The following is a 24,822-nucleotide window of genomic DNA, read 5'->3' on the forward strand; positions in this document are numbered from 1 at the left end:
GTTTCTGTTATTATTGAGACCTAGCAGCTTCCGGAACATATTTCTGCTTCGGTGTTCTCTCTCAGTTCGATTCTATCCCCAGGGTCAGCAGAGTGATTTTCAAACCTGTTTTCTCAGATCCTCGCTCTCTATCCTATCTCCAGAGAAAAGCGCTCCGGACGTTTCCCCATAAGCCATAGGGTCAAGCCCGGTGCCCTTGGCCTAGCATTGCCAGAATTCAAAATGTTAAGCAAGCAGCGGGATGTGGGCATGTGTGGCAATGAACCTTGAAGGTCATCCGTATTTCAGGACCTGGTGGGGGAGGGGGGGAGTATCTTCCTGGCAGGGTTGGAAGGCTTCCTGGAAGAGGAGGCATCCATGCTGAGGCTCTGAAGGAAGCAGACGCCAAAAATCCAAAATGCTAGGAGCAGGAGAAGAATGAGGAGGGTGTGGCATCAGGCGAGTCAAGGGGACAGGATGTCTGGGGAAAGAGGAACGGTCCCCTATAAGGAATGCCGGAGAGAGAGTAGAAAGATAGCAGGGGTGGGGGTGCAGTGGGAAAGCTCCTCTCTGCAGAACAATGCAGGTAGCAGATATGGAAGGAATCCCCGAGATAGAGAAGTCATCATTTTGCACCCACCAGGGTGGGAAGTGATCCATGCAAGGGGCGTTCCATGGATGCAAAAGTATTGGGTGGAGAGCTGTAAGGGAAAAGGGCGTCACACAGGCTCAGAGCATGCTTCCCGCAGATTGCTTGTCACTTACAAAGGGGAACAGACATCTGTAATAGAAAGATCTGGTCGACACGCCCAGAACCAAGCGATCAAGGTTCACGTCATCACCGCTAAGGTGACAAACCAGCATCGTGTGCCTCCTGGTGCCATGCACTGGGGAGGGCACAGTATCGCGTCTGAATGCTCACTGCCAGAAATGCATAGTCTCAATCTAGTCCTGAGGGCCCGTCGGGCTGTGGGAGATCCGGCAAGACAGCCGGCCCAGGGCTCTGAACCATGAGACGTGAGACACACAAAAAAGGCTGGGGGATGCACTAGGTTAAAAAAGAGAGGAAATAGGCCTAATAAGAAAATGCAACATGTGATCCCCACGGGAGCGTGTGTCCGTCTCCCACCGCCTTGCTTCCCCCTTCAAAATCACAACTATAAAAGATATATTGGGGGGCTGGCCTGGTGGCATGGTGGTTAAGTTCGCACGCTCCACCTCGGTGGCCCGGGGTTCACGGGTTTGGATCCCAGGCACGGACCTACATACCGTTCATCAAGCCGTGCTGTGCTGGGGTCCCACATATAAAACAGAAAGATGGGCCCAGATGTGAGCTCAGGGATGATATTTCTCACCCCTCCCCAAAAAAAGATATATTGGGTGAGAATGTCATGTAATGCAGCTGCTGTAGAAATCACTAGAGCAATTTCTTAAAAAATTAAACTTAGAATTGCCATGTGGTCCAGCGTTCAACTTCTGGGTATATACACAAAAGAAGTGAGAGAGGGGCTCCAAGAAATATTTATTTGTACACCCCTGTTCATGGTGGCATTTTTCACAATAGCCAAAAGATGGGAACAACTTAAATGCCTATTGATGGATGAATGGGTAAACACAATGGGGTCTGCCCAGACACTGGAATATTACGCAGTCATGAAAAGGAAGGAGATCCTGACATCTGCTCCGATGTGGATGGACCTGGAGGACGTGATGCTCAGGGACGTGAGCCAGACACAGAGGGACACACACTGTGTGGTCCACTCACAGGAGGTCCCCAGAGGAGCCACATCCACAGACACAGAAAGTGGATGGGGGCCCAGGGGCTGGGGGAGGGGTGGGAGTCAGTGTTTCATGGGGACAGAGCTGCAGTTTGGGGAGATGGAAAGTTCTGGAAACGGATGGAGGGGATGGTGGCGCAACCGTGTGAATGTGCTTCATGCCACTGAGCTGGGCACTCAAAATGGTTACGATGGTGAATTTCATGTGATGTCTATTTTATGACAATAAAAAAGATACAGGAGACCGTGGGGCCATTTGAATAAGTGGCATCTATATGGGTGACGGTGTCGCCTCTGTGGAACCCGAGAGCGATCGCGGTACCGTGGTCGCCTAGGAGAAGCTGCGAATTCTCAGGATGTGGGGTGGAGCGTGAGGCAAAAGGATGAAGTGAGATGATGCTCCAGCTTCAGAATCCTTTGGGGGAGAGAGAAGGAGGGAAAGGGCAGAGACGACCCGTGTCCACACTCGGAGACCGCGGGGCAAGAGTCCCCGTCTGTTCCGTCACTCTTGCAACTCTTTCCTGTCGAACTGGAATTTTTCCGAATAAAAAGTCTAAGAAGATGCAGTAAAGACAAAGGCGGTGAGGCGACCATCGGCACGGTGACACGGAGGTCGCTGGGGCCTCGTTGGCGAGCTGCTGGGGTGGCGGGAGAAGCCGGTGGGAGGGACCCAGGGGCCACAAGGCGTCAGCAGCGTCTGGCCGGCGCTTGCTGGGTTCCGGGGCTCTGAATGCGGCGTGTGTTCTTACTCTTTTAGTTTCCTCCAAACCCTAGGGGTGAATGCTATCGTTATGTCCATGTTACAGAGGGGGAAACTGAGGCTCAGAGAGGCGGAATCTCTTGTCCCAAAGCTGAAGGAAGTAGGGATAATATAGTGAGGCAGAATAACCCAAGAATGAATCTCAGTCACTGCTCCGAAGGTGCCCCCTCTCCGGCCTCCGACATCCCACCTGGGAGGGGCCGTCGCCAGCTGGCTTACAACCCACTTCTGGGTTCTTGAAACCGGGCTTCCCACCCTGCAAGATGAGCGCATTCCTGAACACTGTTGTTATTTATTCATTCAACAAACACTCAGGAGCTGAGGCAGTGCTGGGGCCCCGTGGAGGACTCTGCTGTGGTTCCCCTCACCTTAGTTGCCCCCCAGGCATAAAGCAGAGTTGGACACAGGCCTTTGCGGGGTGTGTGGTCAGGACTAGACGGAGGAAAGGACTGGGGAGCTCAGTGGAGAGTGAGAGGCAAGCCTGGAAGGCTTCCTGGAGGAGGTGGCATCAGCTCTGCAGCTTTGAAGAACATAGCCCTCTTGGACTGAGTTCTGGGGATGGGGGATGGCCTCTGGAGCCTCAAGGATGCCCAGGCTGGGGCTGAGGACATTGGGGCAAGCAAGACCACCCCCATGTCCCCCCTCCCTGCCAATTAAAAGCCTTTTTGCGAGTTTCCGGGAAGCGGGGCAGCCAGAGGACGCCACCCCAGGAAGGTCACATCCCCAAGCCAGCAGGGGCACACCCCCATGCTGGCCCAGCAGCAGCCCCATCCAGGGAGCCTGGACTCCCATCCCACAAGCTCTTTTGGAGACCCCCCCCCCCAAAACATGGCCAAAAGTGAAGGGCTTCTCCTATGAAAAAAATAATCATAATTAGAAAAGAAATCATTAAATCTGTGCATCCTATACGCCCCACCTTCCCACAAAAAAAAGTTTGATGTAAAACAGTGTCTCAGTTGGCACTACTCTGCCTTGTCTTCTGGAATCTTCCGGAACCTTCTGGAATCATTCAAGTGCACATGTCCACCATCTGCGCACTGACAGAGGGCCTGCGGCCTGGGTGAGGCAGGTTGGGTTTTTTGCACCCTGCTGAGGCCTGGAGAAACTGTCAGAGTTATTAGCCCAGGAAGATGCTCTGGGGACCATGCCTTCATTCCTGACCACGCGGGGCCCTGTGGGCCCCAACACGGGCTGTGGGGACCCCGTGGACATCTTAAGTCGAGGAACGAGGTGGCCTCATTTGTGACGGGCGTCTTGTTGTTGCTCGGGAATTGGGTTGCCAGATAAAACACAGGACCCCCAGTTAAACTGGAACGTCACGTAAACGAGGAATGATTTTTTTTAAGTATAAGTATAGCCCAAAGATGGCGTGGGATATACTTATGCTAAAAAAAAAATTGTCGTTCTTCTGAAATTCCAATTTAACTGGGCATTCTGGATTTTTATTTTCAGGGAGGACAGATTGTGGGGGACCAGGGCCAGGAGCCGGGATACCCGGGTTCAGGTGACCGCGCTGCTCCGGTGTCCCATGATGATGGATGGGACCAGGTGGAAGCAGAGGAGGGGAGAGAAATGGGAGGATTTGGGGTGGATTGGGGAGAAGGAGTCCCCGTGGCTTGTTGATGGACTGGACGTGGGCGGAGGTGTGGCCCGGTTACCTGAGGGAGGTGGGGCAGACGGTGGAGGGCTGTGAGGGCAGGACAGACCTGGGTCAGAGGCTACAGACGCAGCCCAGGGGCTCAGCAACTACCTGCCCCCGTGAATTGCCCCAGCCCCGGGTCTGTCCCCCTCGGCACAGCTGACCTGGGGACCGAGTCACTGTCTGTGGACCGTCCTGAGTGCCGCGGGGGCTGAGCAGCATCCCTGGCCATTCAGTGAATTTTCTTGGGATCAGAGACATGGATGCCCACGTGGCCGGGACTCGGGGGGGGGGGGCACCCAGACTCGTCCGAAGGCCATCTGTGCCCGACCAAGAAAGGGCAGCCGGTAGCATCTGATAAAGCTTTTAATATTTAGAAGTTTGGGCTTTTAATTCTGGCGCTCCGGGCTCTCGGGTACCACGCCCGCCTCCGGGAGCTGGCAGCTGCTCGAGTCCCGGGGGGCGCTGGTGATGATGATGGGCACAGTGACCTTCACGCTGCTCAGCGACCAGGGCAGGTGGACGGTGCCCACCAGCTCGTAGTGGGTGGTCATGATCCCGCCGTCCCGCGCGCCCCCGCTCACGGACAGCAGGAGCGGGAGGTTGAAGGCGCCCACAATCTTGGTGGTGGCGAAGGGCGCGATGGGGGTGTTGGCCTCCTGTCGCAACAGCTCGCTGCTGTCCACGCGCAGGCGCCGCTCCGCCTTGGGCGTGAAGCCCTCGTACTGGACGTGGCCGTACAGGGCAACGATGACCGTCTTGATGCACTTGCTGGTCTGGTTGTTGATCTCGGTGGTGAAGGTGACCTTCTCGCCCGGCACGAAGCTGTTCTTCTCCATCTGGATTTGGAGCGAGATGGTGCCCTGGCTGCAGCAATTGTAGGAGACCTTTCTCTCCGCCTCCACCAACAGAGGGTTCTAGAAGAATGAGTGGGGATGGACAACCATGAGCAATCGAGGCCACTTGCCTGCCTGACATTCCACCATTAGAGCAGCCTTGAGCCTTAGGGGACTGTCCTGATAAGAGACACTGACATGCCGTCTGGAGCCGTGGGGATTTTGCAGCCAAAAGCCTGGAGTGTGCCATCCCCCAGCTTCCTCTAAGCAAAGCCATTTGCCACGCTGAGTATCACTTCCTTATCTGCCAAACAGGCCTAAGAAATCCACAAGACCCTCGCTTCATCTCCACCTCGGTGACTCAATTGCTGTGTGACCTTGAACAAGCCGCTTGACTTCTCTGAGCCTTGGTTTTCTGGAAGACAGGGAATGTCTTACAGTCTTAAGTCCCCGACCTAGGGCTTGCCCAAGGAGTTCAGACTTGAGGAGAAGATATGATGGGGTCTGAATCGGGGAAAGAAAACTGTGGAGTTGAAATTATGTCACGTGTTTGAAGAAGTGCCTTACAACGCAGCTATTCCGACAGCCGGTCAGCGGCCGGATTGCCAATAAAGCCACATGTACATTATGTTTAATGTGTGGCTTGGGTAACATTTTGCTTTTTGGGAGTTTAGAAGGATTCATTCCCTACTTTTTCTGAGTTCTGGTATCTTCTTCTGGAGGAACTTGATACTTTTTACAAGAGTGTGTGTGTGTGTGTGTGTGTGTGTGTGTTCCCTTTGTACCAAAAAACAGGAAGAGAGAGAGTATAGTGTAACAAATATTTCCAAACTCCCCTCCCACACCCCCGTCTACATCAAGTGGGTAACCTGAAATCGGCCCAAATGGGGGTATTTCCGCCATGGAAATTGGCAAATGGCGCCAGAGCCGGTTGTTAGGTTTCCCAGCACAGCACTGCCCGGTCCTACTATGTGCTTTATTTCTCGCCATTCAGGATTTGCCCCGATTTGCCTCAGACCTCGGCTCCTCTGAGAAAAAACACGTCCAGGTTGTACAACCGTTTGAATGGACCTAACGCTCCTGAACCGGACGCTAAAAAATGGTTACAAGGGTCAATTTTGTTAGGTGTGTTTTTCCACCATTGAAAATACAAATAAATAAAATAGCAGAGATGGAGCAGAACCTCCTGTGTCCCCCGGAGGCCGTTTGCTCTCCTCCCTCCTCAGCGGTGACCGTTGTGCTGAATTTGGGGTTCCTGTGCATTTTTTAAAGGCTCTTTAACGTGCTTAGGAATGCAACTCAGGCATGAAAACCCCGCAAGCTAATGTATAACTTGGTGCGTTATCAGAAGGGCGCCTCCTGTGACTTCCACCCAAGGCAGGAAGTAGAAATTCACCAGTTTCGCCCCCAAAGTCCGTCACGCGTGCCCAGCCCCTCCTCGACAACGACAAATATCCCGAATTTTATGGTCATCTCTTTCTCGTAGCTCACACATTTATTCTCATACTACCTACATGGAGGGACCTACGCGAGATATACTGTTCTAGAAAAAATTGTGTAAAGAGTAATAGAAACAAGCCCAAACGTATCTTCTAACCAGTTTAAGAAATAAAATACTGGGGCCGGTCTGGTGGTGCCGTGGTTAAGTTCGCACGTTCTGCTTTGGCGGCCCTGGGTTCGAGGGTTCAAATCCTGGGCTCGGACCTATGTACTCATCAAGCCATGCTGTGGTGGCGACCCACATACAAAATAGAGGGAGATTGGCACGGATGTTAGCTCAGGGCCAGTCTTCCTCACCAAAAAAAAAAAAAAAAAAGAAAAAAAAAGAAAGAAAACATTGCCAATTCTGACTGAAATCTCGTGGGTTCTGTGCGCTTTCAGTCTGGGCTCCCTCTCCTACTCGGCACAGCCGGCCGTCACCTGAATTGGGCATTTGTAATCCTCACGTGAATTTTTATAATATCTAGGGATCCCTCTATTCACGGTAGAAATATATAGCATTGTATTCCATGTTTTAATCCTTTGAAGAAATCAGGCTGCAGATATTCTCCAGCAACTTGCTATTTTTGCTCAACGTTCTGTTTGCAACACATTCGTGCGGGTGCCTGTCACTGTCATTCATTTGTTTTCACGAGGGCAACTGAGTGTGTTGGAAAATAACCTGTTCACTCATCTCCCCCGTGATGGACGTTTACGTTGTTGCCACGTGTTTGATATTTTCAGAAGGGGCATCCTGAAGACATTTTTCTTGGGCTGACACCCGAGAGTTGCTCTGGGGCCTGAGTTGGCCAACTTTTTCTGCGATGGGCCTGATAATAAATATTTTAGGCTTTGCAGGACCCATAAGGCATTTGTCATATGTGGTTCCTTTTTTTTTTTCTTTGAGGAAGATTGGCCCTGAGCTCACATCTGCTAACATCTGCCGCCAATCCTCCTCTTTTTGCTGAGGAAGACTGGCCCTGAGCTCACATCCGTGCCCATCTTCCTCTACTTTATATGTGGGACGCCTGCCACAGCATGGCTTGCCAAGCGGTGTCATGTCCGCACCCGGGATCCAAACCGGCGAACCCGGGGCTGCCAAAGCAGAACGTGTGTGCTTAACCACTGCGCCACCAGGCTGGCCCCTATGATTCCTTTTTTTTTTTTTGTAACCACAACTCACAGTTAAAACACAGATTTTATTATTGTGGCAAAGCACACAAATCTATACGTCTATCTGCGTCTAGATATAAATGTAGATATACAACTGCTGATATTTCTGATTCTGTTTAGTCTATTCACTTAAAAAATGTTGACTGTGACCCTCTGAATTTAGTTTTCTGTTATTTCTAGTTTATTCTATCCTATTATTTAGTTTTATAGAAAACTAAAATTTTATAATTTTTTTTTTTTTTTTTTGGTGAGGAAGATTGTCCCTAAGCTATCTATGCCAATCTTCCTCTACTTTGTATGTGGGTCGCCACCACAGCATGGCTTGATGCATGGTGTAGGTCTGTGCCCGGCATCAGAACCCTTGAACCCCAGGCCACTGAAGCAGAGCGCGCCGGACTTAACCACTAGGCCGTAGGCCAGCCCCAAACTGAAATTTTGTAACCTACCAAATTAATTTTTTTCTGGTAAATTCTATTCTATTCTATGTATTTAATACTACTCTATTTTGTCCTAAACATTGATTTTATAAAAATAAAGTTCATGGCAACCCACTAAATGGATATTTTCTGACATATTCTATTCTCTCATTTTAAAAAGTTGACCGCAACCCGCCAAACTGATTTTGCCTGCTATTTCCCATTCTACTTATTTGAATCTCTGTTCTGATTTCTTATTTTATTTTTTAAAAAATGCAACCTATGAAACTGATTTCTTTCTATTTTCTATTTTGGTCTTGCCTGTTCTCTCATTTGGTAAAAAAAGAAAAGAAAAGAAAAGAAAAAATGTGTTGTAACCCGCTAAATTGATTTTGCAACCCGCAAAGGGGTCGTGACCCCGGGTTTGAAAAACGCTGCTCCAGGTGGGCTGTCTGGCCCCTCAGAGACCTGGGGCCGACCCCAGACCCTTGGCGACCTCCTCACCTCCGCCCTTTGCCCCTGGGGTCTGCCTCCCGAGGCCTCCCTGCTTCCCCTCTCGGGTCAGGCCCTTTCATTGGAAATCCCTCCAGTCTTATTCGAAAATTCGTTGCATGCGTTAGGACCCCGCAGCTATTAAGGATCTCGGTGCCCTAACTCACGGCTGGGCCTGTCGTTCTGTCCTGGTCCTGGAGGAGATGCCAAGAGGAACCAGGGGTGGCCCGGGGCAGACCCCCCACCCCAATGCCAGGCCGGGCGGGGTGGCCAAGGGCCCCCAATTCCTGAGAATGTCGGGGTGCAAACTCAACCTTGGATTTATGTCCTGGATCTGGGAGTTTTCTGGACCCCCACAGTCCTCTGGCTTATTTGCAATTTTGGAGGAGTTCCGTCATTCAGTCGATTTGCACGCACTTGGTGCCAAGTGCAAGGAGAAGCCGCAGCAGTGGGGACCCGCCAAGCGTCTGCCCTGGTCGGGGAGACGGATGCATCCACGAGATGCAGACAAGGAACCAGGGCGTTTCCAACAGGGATGGAGAAGAGGCTGTGGCGGGACCCAGAATGGGGCGCTCAGGGGGTCTGGGTGGGGGCCTCCCTGAGCGTCGATGGTCAGGCAAGGTCTTGGGGACAAGTTCGTCTCCCGAACGGTCCCCACTGCTGGAAGGAAGGCGGGATGGGCCACGTCGTTCAAAACCCCAAAGGTACAAAGGTGGGGGGGATGTGGAGAAATCGGGACCCCCACGCACGGCTGGAGGGGATGGGAAAGCGGGCGGCCACCACAGAAAACGGCCTGGCGGGTCCTCAAGAGGGGAAACAGTTACCATCCAACCCGGCAATTCCATTCCTGGGCGTCTAGTCGAGAGAAATGGAAAACACGTCCCCACAAAGCGTTCGTCACCAGGAAATGGAAACAACCCAAATGCCCATCAGTGGATGATGGATCCACACACACGTGTCCACCCTACACGCCAGAATATTACGCGGCCGTGAAGAGGAGCGAGGCCCTGACACAGCTGCACGTGGACGGACCTGCACACACGACACTCAGGGAGAGAAGCAGACACAGAAGGACACACGGCGTGTGACCCCCATGGATGGGAAACGTCCAGAACAGGCCGATCCACAGACAGAGAGTGGGCTCGTGGGGTCCAGGGGCTGGGGGTGCGGGTGGGGGTGACTGCTGATGGGGACGGGCCTTCTTTTCAGGTTCACGGAATGTTCTAGAACTAGACAGAGAGGATGGTTGTGCCACTACGGGAATGTACCCAAACCCACTGAACTGCCACTTTCAGTGGATGAATTATAAGGTACATGAATTATATCTCAATCAGGCTGTTAAAAAAAGAAAACTGCAAGGGGAAGCGTTTGGCCGACCGCCCCCCGCCCCGGGGACGGCGTCCGTTGCCCGTTTCTCTGGTCTCCCTCCAGGGACGTCTGTCGCACCTGCGAGGAAGTGCGTTTCTTGTTTTTATCACCAACGTGCCAAACTAGACCTGCTGCTCTGAACTTGGCTGCATTCGCGCCACCTGGTGCCTAGGAGATCCCGACAGGGCGAGCCCCTCCGTCTGTCTGTCCGTCTGTCTGTCTGTCATGTATTTACAGAACATTCCTTTGATGCCATCCTCCTACTTGAATCCCCTTAGCGATGAACATTTAGGTGGATTCCGGTGTTTTGCCACCACAAACGGTGCTGCCAGAGGTCACCTCACACACGTGAAGGGATATCAGGAGGAGAAGTTTCTAGAAGGGAAACGGCTGGGCAAAGCGCATGCTCATTTGAATCTGGATAGGTGCGGCCGAAGATGTGGCTTTTGAGTAAAGGTGGGAAGGGTGAGGAGCAAGGATAGGAAGGTTGTATGTAGTGTTCCAGGCAGAGGCACGGCCCGTGCAAAGGCCCTGGGGCAGGCCTGGGTCTGGCATGTGGGAGGAACAGCGAGGAGACCCGTGTGGCTGGAGCAGAGGGAGGAGGGAGGGCAGGGAAGGAACGGGGCAGGTCGTGCGGGGCCTGGGGGGCAGTGGGAAGGACTCCAGCCTTTACCCTGTGGGCAGAGGAAGGTCATCACCTGTCTCCCTCTGGCTACTCTGAGGTCAAGACTTAGGGGTCAAGAGTCTACCTTTACTTGGACCAGAGCAGTGGCCTCTGCCCTCCTCCCCCAGCTCCTGCCCTCCCCCTGCCCCCCATGGTCTATCCACCCCAAAGCAGCCAGAGGGAGTCAGGCACCCAGAGAGGGGACAGAGCCAGCTTGGGGTCACACAGCACGTAGTGGGCCAGGCCAGCCTTGAGTTGGTCTGCTCCTCTCAGGGCTGACCCACCCCTCCCAGCCTCTCCCCATCCTGGGACCCTCCTGGACTGTCCCCTGCGGCTGGCCAGGCCAGCAATGATCCTTGTGATGCAGATAAGAACACCGACGGTGGCAGCAGCGACAAGGTTTACGGGTGACGCCCAGGCACTGGGCGAAGCCGAGGCCCGGCATTACCTCCTCTCACTGCTCCTTCCACGACCCAGGAGGCCGGCACTGTCTCCATGCCCATTTTACAGACCAGGAAATGGGGGCCCAGAGAGGGAATGCCACTCGCGGAGGGTCACACAGCAGGTGGGTGGGGGGCACTGAGATTATAACCTGCGCCTCGGAAATGAAAAGGCCAGCCCCCTCTGCCACCACGTTTCTGATAACAAATGAGTCCCCCGGGGGAGGTGAAGCGACTTTGGCCAACGTTGCTCCACCCGCCCCAACTTCTGCCTTTGCACCTGGCCTCCAGAAGCCAGCCAGAAAACCTCCGCAGGGCCCTTCCTTCCCGCGGGACCGAGGCCGCCCCCTCTCCTGGCTTTGTGGGGTGGGGAGGTGCAGGGGGGCACCAACTCCATTGTCTGGGGGCTCAAAGGCCCCCCGAGAGTCACAGCATCCTGGCCTCTCTCTCGCTCCGGGGGTCACAGTGGACCTCTGCTCGGGCTTGACTGACTGCGGGGTCAAGGGCATTCAGGGCCAGATTGTTCTTTGCAGGGGGCCGTCCTGGGCGCTGTGGGGGCCTGAGCAGCATCTCTGGTCCCCACCCACCCACTCATGCAGGAGCTCCCCCCACAGTGCGACAGCCACCGATGTCCCCAGACGTCGCCCAGTGCATGACAGCCCCTGCCCTGCCTTCTGATGCCCCTGTATGGGGGCCTGGGGAGCCCCCAGCATGTCGCCTTCTGGGTCCCCTGCCCACCCCCTGCCCCCCTGCCTGCGGGGCCCAGCCCGGCCACGCTCCGCCCCCGTGGCTACCTGCGCCGGGCTCTCTTGGTGGCCATCCGAGGTCCCTTGAACCAACAGGTACATCCTCCTCTTGGCCAGGACGTGCTCCCGGCCCATGCAGGAGGCCTGTATGAAGTAGGAGACGTGGCCCGTTCTGCTGCTGAAGGTAGAAGGAAGCCTGGGAGGTAAGTTGAAATGGAAGTCAAAGATGTGGCTGCCTGCACTTAACCAATTATCTGAAAGCGAAACACACCAACGCCATCAGAAGGTTCTGGAAGCTTTTTTTGGGGGGTTCATTTTTTTTTTCTTTTCTTCCTCTTTATTTACTCTGTTGGCTGGGAGGTTTTACTAGACTCGGCCTGTCTGTCCCTGGCAGCTAGGCTGGACTCTGCATTCCGAGCGACCCGCACGGCCCCTGAAGGTCCATCGCATGTTCAGTCAACAAACACTTCCTGAGCGCCGACTGTGTGTCAGACGCTATTTTAGGCAGCGTTGACAGCAGCGAGCAGGGCAGGCAGAACTCGCTGGCCCACATACACTAGGTGCTTAATATTTGCTGATGGCCTGAGTGGCGACCGAGGACCGTGGAGGGATCCTGCCTCCCCCACTTCTGGGACCTCCAAGTTTTATTATTTTTTTTCTTGCATTTCTGCAAAACCCTCTCCTTATGGTGTTTTCCCCTCCTGACGGTCAGCTCGAGGACAGCAGGGACTGTGTTTTACTCAGTGATGCATCCCCAGCCCGTGACACAGTGTTGTACACAGAAGGTGCTTGATAAATGTTTCTGAAAGAAACGAAGGAACCCATCGAAGGCTTGGGCTGATGCTTTTGAGGGGAAATGCCTGGAAATGGGAAACAGTCCCCCTCCCCCGGATGCTGGGGGTGGTCCGTGGCGGGGGAGTGTTTTGGTTGAAAGAACCAACACTTATTAAGCACTTACTGTATACCCAGCCCTCTTCTAAGTCCTCCACATGCCATTCAATCATAGCATCCTCAACATAATCTCATGAAGTGGGATTTTTTTCCTGGTCCTGTTATCCCGATGGGTTAACGGGGACCCAGACGGGCGACATAATTGCTGAGTACTAAGCCCGGCATGTCGCTCTCCTCGCCCAGGGCTGCTCCGCCTCCCTTCACTCAGCTCTGAGCTCTGAGCTCGGCGGTCGCGTCTTGGGAGAACCCTCCACGACGGCCCTATCTAAAATTTAAAAATCTAAAATTAAAGTCGGTTCGGGCCAGCCCTGGCCAAGTGTTCTGCGTGGCAGTGGAACCCCAGGACCAGCCCCCTGGACACATTTTGCAAAGGACGGGTCCTTCCTGACCGCTCAGGTCCCGTGATGTCTGTCCAGACTTGGGATCTGACGCTGGTAAAAGTGGGATTAATTCGCCTTCTGGCCTGGGCTTCTGTCTCCCGTCTCTTTCCCTGTGCTCACACGAGTCCTTATTTTGTCCCCTTGGGTCTCACTGCCAGAGGGAGATTTCATCCATAAAATTAAAAGAAAGATGTCTTATGGGCCTCCCAAAGGTGGACATTGGCCCAAGCATAGAATTTTTCCAAGGGGACAGCTTTGAACCTTCATTCTGAATATCTGGCTTCCGCTCAGTTCCTTAGTCTTGTTATTTTCATGTTATGTGTATCTGATGGGCATTGTTCTGCACGGCTTCCCTTCTAGGTTTGTTGATCGACTAACAGATGTGTTTCCCTTCCAGACCCAGCTTCCTATCATGGCTAGGGTTGGCTGCCAGCCTCGCCCTTACCCTTCACGGGGAACGTCTTTGTCTTATGCACGTAGTCGGCCTTGTTGTTGCAAATAACATCTCTGCTGTAATCGCGGGAGGCCCCGGTTTCTTCCTTCCACTCCACGTAACCCCGTCCCACGAGCTCCACCTTCACGACGGGGTTCACCAGGGTGCTGTTCAGGGTTAGAACCACCTGCCCTTTGACGCTGGAGCCCGCCAGGTAGATGGCATCTTTGGGCAGCAGTAACTCAATCGACTTCACCACAGACATGGGGGGTCGGGGCGGGGGGAAACATTCTCCCCTCTCCCCCAGGCCACTGAGATCTCCTTGGTCACAGCGAGATCACCTGTCTGTGACATCAGCCAGACAGGGTTCCGGGAAGGGGTCCCCCGCGGCCAGGAGGGGAGGCAAGGGTGATGTCTGGGGGGGCCGGATGGTAGCTCAGGATCCCCAAATTCCTCACTGGTTCGTGAAATGGGAGCCTGACTGCTTTTTCCTAGGAAATAACAATTAGGAGGTCCCCAGGCTCCTGGCCACGTCGGGGACACCTGTCCTCACGCCTGGGGGTTGGGGGCCCGGAAGGGAAGAATTTTTCCAACCGCTCTGGCGAGGCTGGCATCACGGGCTCCATTTACAGATCGAGAGGCAGGGGGAGGGAGACCAGAGGCGTTTTCTGCTCCATCGACGGCCCCCCAAGACGGTATGCGCACCCCACGGGGCCCACATACCGGTTTGGGGTCACACGCAGACGGACAATCATTGTCATTTTAATGGCTCTATATTTACACCAGTCCGTGTTAGAAAAAGCTCACGGAGATTCTGGATGTGAAATCGAGTGTGTTCTCAAGATGCTGGGAGCACTGTGCGCGAGCCACCTAAACGCGGACCCCGCCGTGAAGCGCCATCTTCCTGCACGACTGACCTTTCTCCTGACCCTGCGTCTCCTCATTGGACGGGAAGTCCCTCCAGGGTGGGACTTAGTCTCAGGAAGGTCTGCTTCCGCCGGTGTCTGCCAGACCCAGGGCATGGTTTGGATGAGGCAGGTTAATAAAAGTTTGTTGAGTGACTTAATGACCTTCGAGAGCACGCGTCGTGTTGCAAAAGGGAAACCAAGACCCTTCGCTCTCTAGGCGTTATTCCCAGCTACGGCCCAAGGGGGAGGGACACTGAAGAAGAAGAGGGGCTAGGAAGTGTCCATTCTCCCGATTCTGGCAGACCTCATTCATTGTCTCTATCGGTTCTTGCTTCATTTTATGTGATATCTTTCGTGCCCAACAGTATCTCGTCTCCCTAACTGGTTTGTTAGCTTCTTTCGGAGATGTCTGCCATGGTCTCTTATTCACGTTCAATTAACCAAAGCAACCTCTCTGACTTTCTCGAAACGACTAGAGAAATGAGGCCCCCAAGATCTTTTTTGCAAGGAAAGCCAGACCCTCCCTCTACGTTTCTTCAGACATCCCAGGAGCCTGGGCAATGATGCCCTGCGGCGAACAATGTATTCCCTCTGTGGGCATGTTGAGTTTTTGCAACAGCAGGCACACACAGATGAAATGCCTTGACCAGGAACAGGCCGGCTTCCTGTGGCTGGTGGTGTCAACTGGAAAGATCTCCTTTTCCCCTTTAAACTCCTGTAGGCCTGGTTGACACCTGCCCACCCCCATGACGTGGTCGCTGTGTGGCTGAGGGCTGAGCATCCAGAAACGCATTTGGCGGCACAGATGGAGTCTGGAAGCTGGCTGTCACCACGCCAACCTCTGCCCTGTGGTCACATCTCCCTCTCTGCCTCTGCCCCTCTCTTTCGCTTATTAGGATCCCTGGGGTGACACTGGGCCAGCCCCGATAATCCGGGGTCATCTCGCCATCTCAAACCTTTAATGTCGTCTGCAAAGTCCCTTTTGCCACAGAAGGGACCACATTCATAGGTTCCAGGGAGTAGGATCTGGACACCTTTGGGGGACCATTCTTCTGCCATCTGGGGAACAAAAGGAGAACTGCCAGTGCCAAGACAGAAGGGACTCTGTGCCAGAGGAAACTTGTAAAAACATAAATTGGAGCTCATTATTTTTCTGCTCACAGCTCTGCCATGCTGCTCACTGCTCTCAAGAGAAAGACCAAAGTTCTCTTGGTGGCCTGTGAGTTCTGACACGACACCCCTCAGACCTCGTCCCCTCCCCTTCTCGCCTTTGCTGAGTCTGCACAGCGACACCGGCCTCCTTGGTGCTCGCCCTGTATACACACACACACACACACACCTAGTTCCAAGCCTTTTCCGGCCTCCAAGCTTGTTATTCCCTTCTGGACCCATCTGTCCTTGGTTTCTCATCTCAAATGTCATCTGCTCAGAGAGGCCCACCTCGTCACCTCAACCAGAATGTCCTCTCCCCACCCCCCACATGGCCGCTGGTCACTCTCCAGCTATTGTCCCGTCTTCGTTGCAAGTAGTATCTGAAACGATGGGTTTTACTTATTCATTTCTTGCCTGTCCGCTGGGGCGAGATTTTACTCTCCCGGAGACCGCCAACAGGGCGGTCTTGCCTACCCTTGGCTCCCGCCCCCCCCAGCTCTGAGCACCCCTTCCAGGCGCTTTGTAGGTGTCCCGCCGGGGGTCACTGTGTGTCCGCCAAGGCTGGCCAGAGCGGAGCAGGGAGGGCGGAGGGGGCAGGGCGGCCCTGCCCGCCTGGACAGCCCGGAGAAGGCGGGAAAACGAGGCGGGAAAAACCAGCAAACAAGCCCTGCGGGTGGGTAGGGTGGGGAGCACTGGCCGGCCCTGACGCTAGGCAGTGGGGCTGGGGGCGATCAGGCTGGCCATCGGGGTGCAGACGGTCTCCCGGGGTGGTCCCCCACATTCTCCTGCAGGGTTTAGGTACTGATTCGGCCTTCCTTGCCCTCCTGGTCAATGCGTGCCCGGGAAGGGGGGCCGCGGGAAAGAACTTTAGAAGGTCAAGGAGTCTCTATTCTAGGGGTCCCTAGGGATCCCGGGGGGCACGCACAGTGGGGGGGGACCCAGGTCCCGCCACCCGGCCCCATTGCACGCTGGGCGCGCCCAGCAGAGCGCGCAGGCCTGGGCGGGGCCGTGGCCCGCTGGGCGGAGGTGGGGGGGTGGACAGAGGCGGGGGGCGCCCCCCACCCCCTTTCTTGCTTCCCGCCACTGTGGCAGCCAATCACCAGGCAGGCGCCCGCCCCCGGCGCGGCCTCCCGCGGCCCCGCAACTCCCAAACGCCGAGTTTTCGCGGGAAAAAAATCAGAGCAGCTGGCAGCGCGGCGGGCAGCGGTGGCCGTCCGGGCGCTCGGGGTCGCACGCACGTCCGCGCGGGGTCCGGGCCACGCACGCGGCTCCATCGCCATCCCCAGCCGGGCCAGGGGCGCAGGCAGGCAGTCAGGCAGGCGAGCGGATCGGGGCCGGCCGGAGAGGTGAGCGGCCGGGCGGCCCGGGGTGCCAGCCGGGGCCGGGGAGACCCAGTGCACGGGGCGCGGAGACTCTGCCCAACTCTCCGGAGCGGCCCGGGACGCGCGGCCAGCACGGGAGCACGCGCGCCCCTGCCCCGGGGCCGCCCTGCACGCGTCTCGGGCTCTGCCCTCCGCCCCGCCGGCCCTTGGGAGTCGCTCCCGGCGCCCCGGGGCTCGGGCCGGGCGAGCCGATCATCCCCGGGGCCGCGCGGGGGTCGCGCCGGCGGGGTGGGGGAGGGCCCGGCGCGCCGCGGGGGAGGATGTCAGGCTCCGCGCCTGCGCGCGGGGCGCCCCGCGATTCAATTGTCGCGCCCGAGCCCGATTTCGCGCGCCCTTCGTTCCCCGGGCGCGTCTGGACCAATGGGGAGCGAGCGGGGCGGGGCGGCCGGGCGCGGCGCAGCCAATGAGCGAGGCGGCTCAAGTGAAGGGGGGCGGGCCTTGGCGCGCGGGGCCCCTCGGCCGGTCCCGGCGGTGGGGGTGGGCGTGGGCTCGCTGGCGTGGCCCGCGCGGCCGGGCGGGAGCACAAGAGGGGCTCCGGGGCCGGGGGTCGGGGGTCGGGGGCAGCCGGGTCGGCCGCGGGGCCGAGGTGAGTGGCGCGGCGCGCGCGGGGCCGGCCGGGACGGGGCGGCCGGTTGCCATGGCCACCGCGGGGCCGGCCGCGTCGCGCACGCGCGCGCGGGGGGGACCCCCGGGGGTCCGGGGCTCGCGGGTCCCGGGTGGGGTCCCCCCGCGTCCGGTCCCAGTTGGTTGAGTTCCCCGGGACTTCTAAAGTTGCAGCCCGCGCCGGACTTTTGGGTTTCTCTTTGGCGTCAGTATTCATCCAGGAAGGGAATGAATGAATGAATGGATGAACGAACGAACGAATGAATGAGCGAACTCGGCCCTTCCCGGTGTGGCTGTGTCCTCCTGGCTCCTCTGGACATCGGTGTTTTTTTGAACTCTGTGAAAGGCGGGAAGGGGTTGGAGGGAGTGGTCCAAGATGCCTTTTGCCCCCTCCTCTTAATTTCTTCCTGCTCTTCCATCCTCCGCCGGTGCTCGTCCTTAATGCATTAACTCTTTAATTGCCTTGCCAGGCCCTGGGCCAGCTCTGGCGATCAATGGGGAGCAGGGGGCTGGGAGGGCGTTCCGAGAGTTTCCTGGTGTCCCCAGGCTGGACAAAAGCCAGAATGATGAGCGGAGAAGGGCACAGCCCGGTGGAGGCGGAACTGACCCAGGGGTTCCCCCTCTCTGCCCCCCCACCCGCGCCCCCCAGCACCAGCAGACACCATGTGGATCCAGGTCCGCACCATGGACGGGAAGGTGGCCCACACCGTGGACTCGCTGTCCAGGCTGACGAAGGTGGAGGAGCTGAGGAGGAAGATCCAGGAGCTGTTCCACGTGGAGCCTGGCTTGCAGAGGCTGTTCTTCCGAGGCAAGCAGGTAAGCCCGCCCAGCAGGCCGCCTGCCCGCCCGCCCGCCTGGCCGGCCAGCACCTTTGTTCTTGCCTCGTCCGGGCACCGCACATGCACTGGCCCCCCCCTCGTCCGGTCCCGCTTCACGTCTCCACAGAAATCTCGAACGCTCGAGCCTGGAACAAAGGCTCGACTCGCACGTGGACACACCGGGCGGGCAGCTGGCACCCGAGTCGGCAGCGTCTGGGCTCTGTAACTCCCTTGTTCATTTTTGAAGCTCCCCTCCGAACAGTTTCTAGAAAAAGAAGTTGGAGGTGGCCGACAGAGGGCTGATGCATTTCGAGCAAGAGCCTAGAATGGTTACTCCAGCGCTAGCACAGAGGAGAGAGGGGGTTTTCCTTTGAAACACACGCCCGTGGCCCCACCGCCTGCACCTCGTTAGCGTTGACCCCACAGGCTCTGTTTTCTAGAAATTCCGATCAGCTTATTCGGAGTCCGGAGGCGGTGTTTGCTGAGCAGGGCTTTCCGCTCCTCTGGGCCTGCTGTCTGACGGGGCTGCGGGAACGGGGGCTTGCACCTTCTGGGGGGGTCGGCTGGCCTGGCTCCTTTCTTTGCTCTCTCTCCCTGGCCCCTCATTTAAGCCATTTAAAATGGCCACCCTTGCTTTATCAGCTGCCCACGTTTGGGATGCTTTCTCCAGTGGCCCCGGGGTGGCTGGGGGAGGGGGGGTGGGGAGGTTCCATTTTTGTCGGTGTCTTTGAGGGGAGGATGCTGCTGTGAGGCAGATTCCCAAGCCGGGCTAAGATGGTTCAACAGAAAGCGTCTGTCCTGGCCGTTGGGGCCATCCCGGAGTCCGTAGGGACTGGTGGAGGAGACAACTGGATTCAAAGTCTTCACTTGGGCTGTGTGCGCCCGACTTCGTTGTTGTCGCGTGTTGAACCGGGGACTGCCGCCATCTGGTGTCTAGATGGAAAAATAAACACCCCGCGCCCGCCCGACCAGGAGTTTCGGGGGCTGGGATGGGCTTGTGTGCTTACCCGGAAAGAGACGCGATGATCAGTTTCCCCTTAGGGCTCGTGGCGCCCTTGGAGGGCTGGAGCCTCTTCCTGTGACTTGAACGTCCTCAGAATCCAGTGACATCCCCCCCCGCACCGGCCTGGGGAGGGGAAGCCAGCCTGCAAACTTGGCGATGTGGCCTTGCCTTGGCGGGCGCTGGAAGTGGCGCTCCCCCCACTGGGTGCCGTCTTTCTCCCGCCGCCTCCAACGGTGGCTCGTATTGGTGGCATCCAAACCGGTTTTCATTTGCCCCTCGGTCTGTTCGTTTAGCACAAGGCCCTTGCCCAGTTTCTGAAAACCTGCGTGTGCGTCTGCTGAACAGCGCATGGCCGAGTTCAAAGCGGGTCGGATCTAGTCCTCTCAAGTTCAAGGGAGCGAATATTTTTGAGTGCCAGCGACCTCGGGCACTGTGCGTTTTAATTTTCACCTTTCAAACACGCAGGAAAGTTGGAAGAACCGTGAACAGCTAAACACTTTCCCCTAGATTTTAGCAACGACCTTCCTCGTATTCGCTTTATCATGTAGCGTTCTTTTCTATCCTCGCCCCGTCCACGAGTCCGTCTTATTTTGGAGGGTGCATTTCTAAGTCACTTGCAGATGCTAGTTCATGTCGCCCGTAAACACGTCAGCCTGCCCGTCGTTCACCGGAGTTCCATATCTGTTTGTGGTTCTTGTAGGTAAAATTTGTATCTAGTGAGAGAAACACGTTGTAAGCAGACCATTGGGAGTTTTGACACTCGTCTACACCCGCGTAACCAACTCCTGTCTCCCTCCATTGGTAACGTAATATTTGGTCCGTGGAAAAGTCTTCGTAACGTCCGTCTCAGTTACAAAGCGTGATGGTGACAGGAGCCCCTGTGTGCGTTACATGCGTCCATCGAGGCTGCAGTGGTCAGGATGTCGGTGAGGAGACAATGTGGCTTTTATAGATTTCTGAAGGTCCCGTTTTCCTGTGTGACCTCTGTGGCTGTTGCTCATTGTCCTTGTCCTTCCCACTCGGCCGCCTGGTGAGGGAATGCAGAGTCGTTGCTGTCTTCCGGGTAAGGGAGCCAGGCCTCGGAGCGTGATGCAATTTCCTCAAGGTCGCACGGCTAGGAAGTGGCCCGGCCGCCGGGACGTGTGGACAGTGCCAGGAGGGTGTGGGGGACGACGGTGCCCCCACGGCAGCTGCCCCGAGCAAGTCACGGCTGCAGACAGACCGGGCTCCTGGCGGTAGAAAGCAGCACCATCTCCAGTGGGTGCAAGAGGACGGTGGTTTTTCACAGAATGTTCTAGAATGTTCATGATCCTTTTTTTTTTTCTTCCTCCCTTTTGAAAGAAGCAGGGCCTTGCAGTCCCAGGTCAGCAGTGAGGTTGGCTGAGCCGCTAAAGCAGAACACAGTCGAGTCTTTCTTCAGGATATGGGAGGGTTTCGTGGCCGGCTTGTTTAGGCTGAATAGGTTGGCGGTTATGTCGCTTGACTGGCGGAAATGCGGAGACGAATGGGGGCAGGGACTCCGGGCGGCGGGCCCAGCCTGAGCGAGAGCCACCGTCATCTGGCGCCTTTTTTTTTTTTTGGCTGCCCATGAAAATAACAATAGCTGTCATTCGTGGCGCCTTTGACGGGCCCAGGTACAATGCTTTGACATCATTTTCCCCCGTGGCCACCGGCTCTGGCCAGTGACTCTGCTCCCACGACAAACCTCGGGGCTAATTGTGGCCCCGCCACGCGTGGGCATGGTGCAAATCGAATTCGGGGAGGACACGGACACAGATGTGGAGGGCTGAGCCCTCGCCTGGGTGACGATAAAGGCGCAATAAATGATATAACTCAGAGTGTCCCCCACTGCTGACATGGGGGCCAGATCAGTCTCCCGGGGGGTAGTGGGGGGGCGCTGTCCTGGGCACTTCAGGGGGTCAAGCAGCCTCTCTGGTCCCCACCCTCTAGATGCCAGCGGACCCTCAGGTGTGACGACCACAGATGTCCCCAGACATGGCCCCTGGGAGGCACTGTCACCCCTAGTTGAGAACCACTAATTTCATAGATAATCTAGGAAAACAACTAAAGAGGCTGTGTTGGGGTCAGTCTGAAAGAGCAGTTGAAACAGCGGCCTGGGGGTGGCCTTGCGAGGGCCACTCATGTCACAGTGCCCCACCTAACGTCCCTGCCTTGAATGCCGGCCCGGTTTTCCCCGAGGGCAGGTCAGGCAGCAGGTACAACAGGTCCCCTCCCAGAGACCTGGCCTTTGGGTTGCGTGAGGGAGGGTCCCCTCCCCGGGGACAGCTCCCAGCTGGATGCCACGCCCTCCCAGCCAGGGCTCAGCAAACCTTTCTGTAAAGGGCCCGAGAGTAGATACTGGTCTCCGTGGGGACACTCCGCTCTGCCACCGGGGCGGGCCAGCCCCCATAGACAGCACTCAGGTGAACGGGCCTGTTCCAACAGGGTCCCAATAGAGCTTTATTTACCAAATGGCCACAGGCTGTCGTGTGTCACTTAGACCCCGCGCTGTGGTCCAGCCTCCCCGGGTGAGTGCTGCCAGGTTTCCTGTTAGGAACAGCACGGCCCCGGAATGTTCTAGAACACGTCCCCCGGGGCGCTGGGTTGCAAGAGTTTTTCAAGGGCAAGGGCGCTGGAACTGTTGGGTCTCGGGGCCCCTTTCCACCCTCCAAAGCAATGGGGGGCCCCAGGGAGCTCTTGTGGCCGCGGACCGTGTTGTTTCTATCGTAGTGGTCCAGCCTGAGGGCACGTGTGCAGACCCCTTGAGGTGTCGGGAGCCTGTGTCCCCCCATGTCACATAGGCAGGCTCCTCTGTGCCCCCGTGAGCCCACAGAAGTGATGATGGCCGGTGGCATCGTGGTGTCATCACGACAAAAGTCTGGGCCTCGCAGACCCCCAAAATGCCACCCCAGGGTGTCTTCGCCGCCGTGCCCAGCAAGGTCAGAGGGCAGAGTGCACTTGTCACCAGCGATTTGCCCTCTGTGTCCCTGACAGGCTGGGATGTGCGAGGGGGTCATGCTCTCCACTCTGCCTGCTCCTCCCCGAGGGGAGGTTGTACCCCCTGTGCCACGTCTCGGGTCCCGCTCCCTGCGTTTTCCCCTTGCCTGTCCCTGTCTGTCTGTCTGGCCGGCCCACGCCTCCGGTTGCTACAGAGGCTGGAGGCCAAGGAAGGTGGGGGGCCGGGCTGCAGCCCAGGAAGAGATGGCGTGGTTTTCTCTTCCTTCCCCCCTGTGCGCCCAGCCCATCAGGCCCTCCTGGTGCCTGCTTCCCCCTCCGGCCGTGGGTCCCTCATGTTCAGAGCTCATACTGAACATGGGGTCGTGGGACCCCATGTCCCCGGTTTGCGTCCCCTCCACCTCTCGCTGAAATTGCTGCTTGGAACTGCCCCGGGAACCTCCCCTTGCAAACCCAGTGGCATCGGTTTCCTGCCTCTGGGCAGCGCGGGGCCTCGTGACAAGTCCCCCGAGATGTCACAGGGGCAGAAAGCGGACAGAGTCGGGGGGGGGGGGCGTGTGGGCTTGTTATCCGAGTTCCCAAAAGGACCCCGCGTGCTTGGTCCTCACATCCCTGACGTGTCGGTTCAGCTTTTAGCCGATGCGCGCGGGGCGGAATTCCAGATGTGCGGAAAGCTTGCTCGATTGAAAGAGAGAGACACACACGGGACGTCAGTGTCGCGGCCGCTTTGCCTCTGGGCCTGAGTCTGCTGGACCGGGTTGTCCGCCCCAGACTGCGCATGTGTATTTTACTACAGGCGATTTAACGGATTTTCAACAGAAATTTGGGGTCATAGAGGATTGTCACTTTGGGTTTATAAGCGCAGCTCACGTCATTCAGTTTTTATGGCTTTTATTAGCGCTGTTAGCCTCCTTTGGAATTTTAGGATCTCGATAAGGAACTCGACCTTAGAATGTTCCATCACTGCGCACGGGACGCCTTGGCGTGGAGCAGCCCCGGGCCCAGCCGCTCTCCCCCGTGGTTCCCAAATGTTCGGGCAAGCAGAGTGGGGGAGAGGCCCCTACCCTCCCCGACACCCTCTCGTCATAGCAGACAGTTATGCAAGCTTCAACTGCGGGGCCCTTCTGGAAAGTTCCAGAAGCGGCCTCAGGAAGCCGCCAGACCAGCTTGGGAATTCCATCCCGGAGGCGGGGCCCCGGGCCAGCCCAGCCTCGCCTTTCTGGCCTCTGCAACCCCGCCTGCCCTGTGGGGGCCTCCTCGGCACCCTTGTCCCCGGAGGCACGGAGCCCGGGCCTGTGAGCATCCGGGCAGGTCCAGTGAGGGGCTTCGTGGGGGGAGCATTGTGGCTGGAAAACCCACGAGAGGAGCATGAGGAGCTGCAGCCGGGCTCCCCACCTCTGCTCCATCAGGCCCCGCCAGAAGCAGCATGAGAATTCCTCCTGGCACCAGCGTCCGGGCCACATCGGCCACAGCCCTCCGCCTCGGCCTGACCCGCCCCCCTCCCCCCAGCTCCGGTCAGGGGCGTCCTGTCTGCTCCTCAGCTCTGCCGCGTCTCTCCAGAATCTTCCCACCGGCCTCGGACCCGCGTGTCCCTCCCGGCCCAGCTCCCTGCCTCTGCCCGTCTGTGGTCCAGGGGGCTCGCTGCATCTCCCATCCTCTGACATCGTCCTCGTTCCCCTCGACGTGTGGGAGACATGTCTGCTCCGCTGCGTTTGGCTGTCACGCACAGCTGTGTGGCGTTCCTCTGTGTGAATAAGCCACCGTTTTGCTTGCAAATACACACCGGTGTGCACATCCCTCAGGCGTGCTCGGGGGATGGTCTGTCTGCTCAGTGGTTCCCTCGGGGGCGATGCTGCCCCACTGGGGACACTTGGCGATATCCGGGGATGTTTGTGGTTGTCACGACTCGGGGTGCTCCTGGCATCCATTGGATAGAGGCCAGGGATGCTGCCCAGGACGCCCCCACCCCGAGAGTGACCCGGTCCCTGATGTCCCAGGGCTGAGGGGCGTCTGCCTGACCTCAGAGGCACCGGGCCCGGGGTGCCAGCGTCTCGTTCATCTTTTCTGAGGCCATTTGGCTTGCCCTCCGCTGCCCTGCTGTCGCGGTTACACTGGGGACGCTTGTCTCTCTGTGTATTTAAGTTAATAAACTTTATTTTTTAATGCATTTTTAGGTTCATAGCCAAATTAAGAGGAAGGTACAGATTTCCCACATACCCTCCACCCCACACGCACAGCCTCCCCCACTGTCTACCCCCCCCACCAGAGGCTGCTTTGATGACCGTCGATGAACCTGTGTGGACATGTCATCATCACCCAGAGCCCGGAGCTGACAGTAGGGGTCACTGTTGGTGTGGTACCTTCTGTGGGTTTGGACAGATGTGGAATGATGGTGTTCACCGTCACAGTGTCACAGGCTAGTTTCAGTGCCCTGAACATGCCCTGTGCCCCCTCCGCCCGTTCGTCC

General features: G+C 56.9%; 2 protein-coding genes across 3 annotated transcripts in view; one reads left to right on the top strand and one right to left on the bottom strand.

Moving 5' to 3' along the window:
- Positions 1-4,443: 4,443 nt before the first annotated feature.
- ARRDC5 (arrestin domain containing 5) lies at positions 4,444-13,861 on the bottom strand. Its single transcript, XM_014843127.3, has 3 exons — positions 13,547-13,861; positions 11,819-12,024; positions 4,444-5,073 (listed from the first exon to the last, which is right to left on the bottom strand). Exons 1-3 carry the CDS (start codon positions 13,797-13,799, stop codon positions 4,546-4,548), a joined length of 987 nt encoding a protein of 328 aa, XP_014698613.2. The 5' UTR covers positions 13,800-13,861; the 3' UTR covers positions 4,444-4,545.
- Positions 13,862-16,755: 2,894 nt separating this feature from the next.
- Positions 16,756-24,822, top strand: part of UHRF1 (ubiquitin like with PHD and ring finger domains 1) — a 30,309-nt gene continuing 22,242 nt past the window's right edge. The window contains exons 1-2 of one of the 2 annotated variants that reach the window (XM_044752017.2): positions 16,756-16,940; positions 18,229-18,395. In XM_044752017.2, coding sequence (XP_044607952.1) covers positions 18,243-18,395 — 153 coding nt within the window. In that variant the 5' untranslated portion in view covers positions 16,756-16,940; positions 18,229-18,242. Of the gene's footprint in view, positions 16,941-17,218; positions 17,563-18,228; positions 18,396-24,822 lie in introns of those variants that run through there. The other variant, XM_044752018.2, reaches the window with a different exon arrangement.

Source organism: Equus asinus, chromosome 20, assembly GCF_041296235.1.
Source record: "Equus asinus isolate D_3611 breed Donkey chromosome 20, EquAss-T2T_v2, whole genome shotgun sequence".
Lineage (NCBI taxonomy): Eukaryota > Metazoa > Chordata > Mammalia > Perissodactyla > Equidae > Equus > Equus asinus.

Bases quoted from the DNA above. Each gene is read 5' to 3' on its own strand.
- ARRDC5 (XM_014843127.3), bottom strand. From the start codon at position 13,799: ATGTCTGTGGTGAAGTCGATTGAGTTACTGCTGCCCAAAGATGCCATC. The intron at 12,025-13,546 runs GTAAGGGCGAGG...TTTCGCTTTCAG, and splicing joins AAAGACGTTCCCCGTGAAGG to ATAATTGGTTAAGTGCAGGC. The intron at 5,074-11,818 runs GTAGCCACGGGG...TCATTCTTCTAG, and splicing joins ACCAAGAGAGCCCGGCGCAG to AACCCTCTGTTGGTGGAGGC.